The 7,904-nt window shown below is 39.7% G+C and overlaps 1 protein-coding gene across 1 annotated transcript in view; it reads right to left on the bottom strand.

Annotated features, from left to right (window-relative positions):
- Positions 1-5,669, bottom strand: part of TYR (tyrosinase) — a 48,768-nt gene extending 43,099 nt beyond the window's left edge. The window contains exon 1 of the mRNA XM_009334831.1: positions 4,753-5,669. Coding sequence (XP_009333106.1) covers positions 4,753-5,601 — 849 coding nt within the window. The 5' untranslated portion in view covers positions 5,602-5,669. The remainder of the gene's footprint in view (positions 1-4,752) is intronic.
- Between the last annotated feature and the right edge of the window lie 2,235 nt (positions 5,670-7,904).

Raw genomic sequence — 7,904 nt, 5'->3', positions numbered from 1 at the left:
AATGTAAAACAGGCAGAGGACTGAATGAAAAGAAGAAAATTTGGAAAGCAAAGCTTCAAAGAAATTATAAGAAACATCTTTGTGCAAGGATAAGGTCATTAATTATCTTTCTGACCCTTACAGCGTATGCATTAACTGGAGGAGCTGTGAAACTCAAGCTAAAAGGAGATGAGACAAACATGAAGTGACAGCACTGAAATAAACCCAGGGCCTTCAAGGTATTTTCTCAGCCGTCAGTAAAAGCTGGCTGAGTTTCATCTCTTTGCTCAGAGGCAGCCCAGAACTAGGGGGTAACTCACAACCATTCAGCACCTCAAAATAGTGCTGGGGTGGAGTAGGAAACTCTGTTGTCAACTACTGCTGAAATATTCATTAACGCTTTCTGGTTTGGCAGACCGTGATTCCCTGCTCTCTGGCTGTCTCCAAGCTGTACCTTTAGTGTTGCTGTCTCCACATCTACCGCAAATTCACAAAGACACATCTCTCTACAGGTAGGCTTCTTTTTCTGGTGAATTATTAACAAAACCAATTTTTTATGAAATGCCTTAACTATTAATTTATACACCTCTGAAGATGTTTATCTTTTACACTACACAACTCCTGAGCAAGCATGGCTATATGCTAGAGAACAGCCAAGCAAGCACAGGCCAAACTCTGCTGTCACCCACTGGTGATCCCGTGGAAGAAAGGGTATTACTTTGAGGTTACAGTGACATAAAGAGGCTGAGGATACCCCCGTGACTGCTCCTGCTGTGCGCAGATCCTGATTCCCTCAGGCTGTGGTAATGAGGTGTGGCATGTGGAGACTTCTCTCTTTGTGATGGGAAATGTTTCAAATTTATAATCCATGTAAGTATATCATTAGGAGACCAGTCTTGATAAACTTTTATTTTACAGCTACTTACTCCATTTGGGCTGTTGTTTTTTTTAATTTACCAGCCTGTAGCTGGCACCAAAACCTATTAAGTTGCAATAAAAAAATAAAGTCATTGAATTCATGCAATACTAAGCATCCACAAGCAGATGGATGTAAGAGTTTGGCAGATTTAAGAATCAAGAAGTGTTGGCTTCTGGTGTTTGTATTTTTGAACATTTCTTGCAGTTTTTAAAGGGGGACATAAAATAGTGGTTCAAATGATCCTCTTGGACTATTCAGCTAGCAATACAGCTTCCTGATAAACTGTGCTTAGAATTAAATAACTGTGTCTGAATAGCTAAATTTCGTATTTCTTATGAAGTCATATTTTCAGGTAATGGATCTAAAGTACTGTCATCATTAGTTCAGGAGCGTTATATCCATTTTCTATTTGTGTAACTTGTTTCCCTTTTGTAGTAGCTTTGCTTTTGTGTAAGTGGTTCTGCAGGGTGATACAGAATGAAGTGCTAAGGGAAATTCTCGGTGCTTGCAACAAAGAATTGGCTGCAGGCTTACACCAGCACATCTGAGAGCAGGCAGCTCTCCATGTAATGCAATTACTTCTCTCAAGTCACTTTTCTTTTAGGAGAGACAAAATACAGGGGCTAACGTTAGTGGTAGAGACTGCTTGCTATAAACCTAAAAGAGCACTTACATCCTCCTGCTTTATTTTCTTCATCCTCTGTGTAGCACACTGTGGGGATCCCCAAACTCTAATGTTAGCTGCCAGCAGAAAGATTCTGCTTTTATTTGCAGAAGACTTTTTGTGCATTTGTAACTTCACTGACTTCAGTTATTTCTCCAAATTAGTTCTGGTGCAGAGGAGAACAGAATTTCACCTACTCTTTCAGTGAGGCATAATAATTACTTCTTTAGAAAATCCATTATCTTGAATAATTATAGAAACGGGCACCAAAACAAAAAACTCTCAAAATGTCGTGGAAGATCTCCATTTCCCACATAGCTTTCCGTTAAGTCAGCATGGAATTGCAAATTTGGTAAAGCATTAGTAGGTGTCATGCAGTCCTAATTCTGAATACAACACTTGAATCATCACAAACAAGTAACTGAAAACATGAGAAGATCCTTTCCACCTACCCTAAAACATGAGCCAAACAAACAAATAAAACCACTAAAGATTCCTAATAGTCTTGCTGGTAAAAACAGAGGCAGGAATCAGAAGTTTCACTTAGATGATAAACATGAGAAAAATGTGGACAGATAATTCATTCAGCTAAGTGGTAACAGCAGCATGTTGAAGAAAAAGTAAGGTGAAAGCAAGAATTTCAGCAAGTATTCATGGGTAGCCATGTTGCTATGGCAACTTCTCAATGGAATAAAGTATTTTCTCCTTTCTTAGGGACCAAAAAAAAGAGAGATGCTGTTCTGCAAATAGGCACTTTACCTTTTTTTCAATAAATCTATAACTATTTCCTAACATAGCATGCATTGTTTTGTTATGCTTCGGAAAGAGACTTAAAATTCTAAAAAGGACACCATATTATAGATATATTATTCAAAAGGTTTCTCTTGCCCTCTTTTTATTTTGAATGCTTATTAAAAGCCTAAATTCCTTCACATTTCTGGATCCTCCTCTTTTTTTTTTCCTCTTGCTGTTTAGCTACAGAGCTTGGATAATCAGCGTATTCTGCAGCAGATCTATGGCTGTTTTCCGGTTCAAGCTAAGGCTATTTTTGTTCCCTTTTGATTTTCTGGAGTGAGATTCTGACCTCTTACTTTGTGCTACTTGAAGGAACTGCATGGACTAAGTTATTCCATCATAAGCAATTGTTTAAATTTGGATTCAAAGCTAATAAAGAAATATCAGTTTGTGTTGTATCTTTGCCCCAAACTCACTGACTGAAAATGCAGATCTGTTCAATCTCTTTCATTCTTTCTCTAGATAAGGCAGCAGAGATACACATATATAGAAGATGTTAAGGGGGAATAATACCCTTTGAAGGTAAAGTTATTGTAGCCCTGTTTTGGAAATTTTGATAAAAGTGTGGCATTTCCAGAAGTGGCTGAAAAATGTAAGTGATAAGCACCCATTTTCACAAATTACTTGGAAAACTTCAGCAAAGGACTTGGGTGCTCTTACAGATATACACTACACTGAATGTGTTTTAAACATAGCACAATTTTTATTGTTGCACCTATTAAAGTTACACAAAAATATCTGTTAAAACAACTTGTTTAATAAAAAATTGTCTTTATTTTCAGAATATATTTGTGGGAACTGACCTTAAATTAAAAGTTATAAACCTGACTGTTTCTCAAATATATTAATTACTACTTGTAAATTTTCTGGGTACTTATTACCAGGATGGAAAAATTCAAAGACTCTGGTTATGATTAATAGTACCTTTGAAAAAACTAGCTAAACATAACTATCTGACCCCTCCAGGTCTTTTAGAAAATTCTGCTAGCAACTTGCAGGTTCCTTTATACTACCTGCCTTCTACTACCTTGGTTATCTCATCCAATATATTGTATTGATAGCTCCACTTAACACATGTAACCAGTGCAATTCTAGTTTCAGTGCAGGACAGCATCAGATCCACTTCATTCTTGCAATGCAATCTAATTAAGTTAGGAGAGTCCCTGAAAAGTACTTTTTTTGGGGACAACTAGTCAATACATACAAAACATATACCAGAGAATGTCCTAAAATAGGTCTGTTACAGTATATGGGAATGTTTGAATTTACAGGTATATACACAGCCTATATTGTTCAGAGGACACAAATCAAGACTAAATACAGTATAACCAGCCCAGTTAGCTGTTGTTTTGTAATGCCAGAATATCAGAGAGCTGCTGGAGCTTGTATCTATCTCTTTCACTTTTCATTAAATCACTAAAACTGCCCAACCTTCATTTGGGCTGTTGCTACAGAAATAAATAGAACAAAGATAGATTTACACCAACATAATCATAGACTTCAGTGCCAGAAGGGACTGTTGCTATTGTCATGATGGAGTGTGTCCATGGAAGCCAGTAGACCTTTGTACTGTATTTTAGGCGATGTGGCAATAATAAGCAAGAGAAAAAAAAAACGTCTAGAAGCTCTTAGTGTTAGAACAGCACAGTATAGTTCAGCTATATGAGAACATATCACCTATGTAAATATGTAAATTTACCTTGCTTTAATTTGCAGTGCTTTTAAGTGGCAGAAATAGCTATTCAGTTTACTACTTAGTTCCTCTGAGCAACAGAGATTACTTCTTATGTATCTTTTGAACTACTGATGTGAATTACACAGCTGGTTCTTCTGCCCTCTACACATTTATTTTGTTTGTTTGTTTTTAATTTGAAAGCAAACAATCTTAATTGGATAGTTTTTAACTCTTGGATGGTAGAAGGCACTGGGAGAAGGGTAGAGCCTCTGAAAACTCTTTGCTTCTATTTCCATCATTCAGTCACCAACTGTCTTGAAATGGTTGTGTGCTAGCAATTTGTGTACATAAGTCCTGCTTTTTCTCACCTGACTGCTTCAGCAGACCCAAGTCTGTTTAGCCTGCTAAAGGCCATGTCTGGACACAAAGGCATAACTTTCCTCCTTCTACCTTAACTTTAGGTTCTTAATTAAGCAGCCTAAATCCTACAGTCAGAGAGAGAAGAGACAAAGAGACAAATGAACAGCTCTAAACGAAGAGTAAGTCCACATAAAAGCTGATTTGCTCTCTGGTAATGTTACTTTCTCTCCAGGAACATCTAAGGGAATGCAGCACAGCTAAGCTCCCAGCTTGTGCAGCTCACTTAAGTGCCTAGAGTCAGGTAGGATAATTCTGGCACAATGAGGTTTTCCTTTCCCCTTCCCTTTGGTCTGTCCTTACCTGCCACGAGGAGAAAAATGATGCTGGGCTGAGTAAATTAGGGTTGGTGGGATGTCTGCCACCCATGTATTCATCAGTGCAGACCACACAGTCCTCTGCATCTCGCCAGTCCCAGTAGGGGATGGTGAAGTTCTCATCACCTGTTATCTTCCGGATCTCATGTTCCCACATCAGAAGAAAGACCCGATGCCAAGGTAGAAAACCTGGGGCTTCATGGGCAAAATCAATGTCCCGCCACACACTGGACCCACCTAAGAGTGTGTCTCGAGAGGCATAATAATGCATCCACACAAAGAGATCATACACGTTGATGTTTCTGAACATGGGGTTGGAGCCATTGTTCATCTGAGTATACGTGCCAGTAGCAATAACATAGTCCTGGCTAGGGGTGTTCTTTGCCAAGTTAAGGTAGGCAAGAAACTTGTCCTTCTCACTTGTGGTGAGCTGGAAGATGTTTCTTCTTGTTCTCAGTTGCCTTTCAGTGCAGTTGAGCCCTGAGAAACCAAACTTGCACTCCCCACAGTTGAATCCCTTGAAGTTGCCTTCGCATTTACATGTCCGGTTGTAAAATACAGAGGGCCAGTCCTCTCTGTCATCCACTCCTGAGAAAGGGAACTGTGGTCCCAGCGGAGCCTGAGAGAGAAGGATGTTCTGGCAGGACCCTCTGCTGGAAAGCTCCCCACAAGGGGACCCGTCTCCATCCCAGGGGGGACAGCACTCCTTCCTCAGCAAGCTCTGCGTGTTTGCACAGGCTCTGGGGAACTGCCCGGCGGACGGCTGAAGGATGACTAGCAGAAAACCCATGGCAAACAGTGACATCCTCACAGAGCAGCAGGAGAGCATTGGCATTACGCTTCAGTGCATGGAGTGCTCTCTCTGACCCCTCCAAAGTCCTGGGTGTGAAAGAAATTCCTCCCCTCCACCAGGAATGCTTCGCTGCTGACTTCTGCTACAGTACACCCTCCAATGTCCTTCCCCATTCCTACCCTGGATGCATTTACACACAAAATACACTTCAGGGTTAATCTGATTATCACATGTTCTGGGTGAAAACCAAGTGACTTTTTCCCCCACCCCCTACAGGTTTCAAAATACAGGCACTTATTATAAACTTTCACCTTCTGTCTAGCACATGATTGCTTTCCTCTGGCAATTGGAGAGGAAGTAAAATTAAAATTTGGACACAGAAACAATTGTCAGCTCTTCAAATTCCTTGTTTGAGTATATGCTTTAGAGTAAACAGTTGTTTAAAAAAAAGACCCAGAAGAATCTGATTAGTTAAATAAGCACAGTGAACCTAAAAAATGAGAAAATAAACCATTTGGGGGTAAGCTATCTACTTTAAGAAGAAGCAAACATAAAATGTGGTCAGACTAAGTGTGAACATAGGGCAGAACCAGAATAAATGGTTTGGCTTCGCATTTTTGTATTTCAATGTAAGCTGCCTTTCCCAGGCCAGCATATGGCAAAGTAACTTCACAAGGCAAGTGATAAACTTTTCAGAAAAAAATAATTTTTTGTTCCCCTAGAATCCATAGCGCTATGACAGTTAATGACATAGCGAAATCTGCACCCAAATTTTCTCCACAGTTTTGTCAGTTTTGTGGGGAATACAGGCAATCTGCCAATAGATTTGCAGAAAGCACTTTAAGCAGCTGTCTCTGGACCTGGAAAACAAACCTTGACTCCTGTTTTTCTCCCGTCAGGCAGTTTGCAAACACTATATCTGTGTTCTTTACTCAATATGTTATTGGGCAGCCTCCAGACCACCCACCTCTTTCTTCTTATACATTAGGCTGATCAGAGCTAACTGAGCTGTATGGGTGGCATTAGAAGTTATACATTATTTGAAGATGCCCCTAAAGCAAAGGGACAGCAGTTGTTTTACTGCTGGGCAAATTACACATGAATTATCCACAGTTTTCTTCAGCTACCACTGCAATTAGTAAGAGTGATTTTGTTGGTTTTATTTTTTTACTAAAAGCATTATGAATTATTTCCTTATGCTTAGGGAGAATCCCAGCAGGGCAGGAACAACGTATAGGCAAATGAAGTGATAACCTTGCTGGGAAACGATGCCTTTTGCTGGGATCAGGAGGTCATCACATGACCATGCTGAGGAGCACGAGGTGCTTTAATCCTGTTGGCTTCTACGCCTCAGGTATTCGAGGAGATTATCCCCGAGTCCCACTGCCAGGGAGCCTGTAATGGGGGGGCTTGGAGCAAGAAGGGCAAAGGAAAAGTAGTTGCTTTTTCAAAAAATATTTCTAACCGCAGGCTGAATTTTACTATTGTTTGACTGATTCCCCTGGTTTCCATGCTAGGCTTGTAAAACAGATTTCATGACAGAAATGTTATTTGTTTGATTTATTTTATTTTCTCTGTGCCTGGCTGTTTGGGAAACCTTTGCAATTTATTTCGTTTACTGCTCCTCCTGTGGAGGCTAGTGCAAAACTACTATACGTGAGAAGAGACTCATCTCTGATGATAACGATATATATATTTTAATTTTCACAGAAAAACTACAGGGACTGGGAAAGGCTTGAGGTAAAGCCTCAGAGCAAACCGCAAAAGCCCTCAAATATATATTTAGGCAGACAGTCACACACACAAATACATTCGATATCCTATTTTTATATTCAAATGAGATTTTATGTTCAATGTTAAAAAATAGGAATCCAAGCCTTGACAGTTGTCACATGACAAGTTTCTGAAGCAGCTGGTTAACAGAGGAATCCCCTGTGAAATGGTATGAATGAGAAACTCTGAATGAGGAATATGACTGAGGAGCAGCACACGCCCTTCTTGACCTGCTGTTGAGCAGAGTCCTGTTTTGAATAACTGTCAGTGATTCAGACAGTAGTTGAGAAATCAAACTTTTCATAAATCAACAGCCATAAGCATTAAACAAGTAAGAAAATATGTTCCTATTCCCGTGCGTGACTGTAGAGTCACCAAAACACGAGACAGTCACACCTTACATGCTGCACCTGGGCAAAATTCTCTTCATTAAAAAGGCCTCACAGGACTTTCCGTCTCTCTTGTGCTTCAACCCAGCACTCTTTATTTCATTGTTCATCTAACAAAGCCATTATATCTGCATGAAGTTTGTGCATAACTGGAATTTATTCTTTATGACTGACAACTCTTTC

Source organism: Pygoscelis adeliae, unplaced genomic scaffold (assembly GCF_000699105.1).
Source record: "Pygoscelis adeliae isolate BGI_AS28 unplaced genomic scaffold, ASM69910v1 Scaffold141, whole genome shotgun sequence".
NCBI classification, from domain to species: domain Eukaryota; kingdom Metazoa; phylum Chordata; class Aves; order Sphenisciformes; family Spheniscidae; genus Pygoscelis; species Pygoscelis adeliae.
The sequence above is the reverse complement of the archived record's forward strand: the minus strand, read 5'-3'. Positions and strand labels throughout refer to the sequence as shown.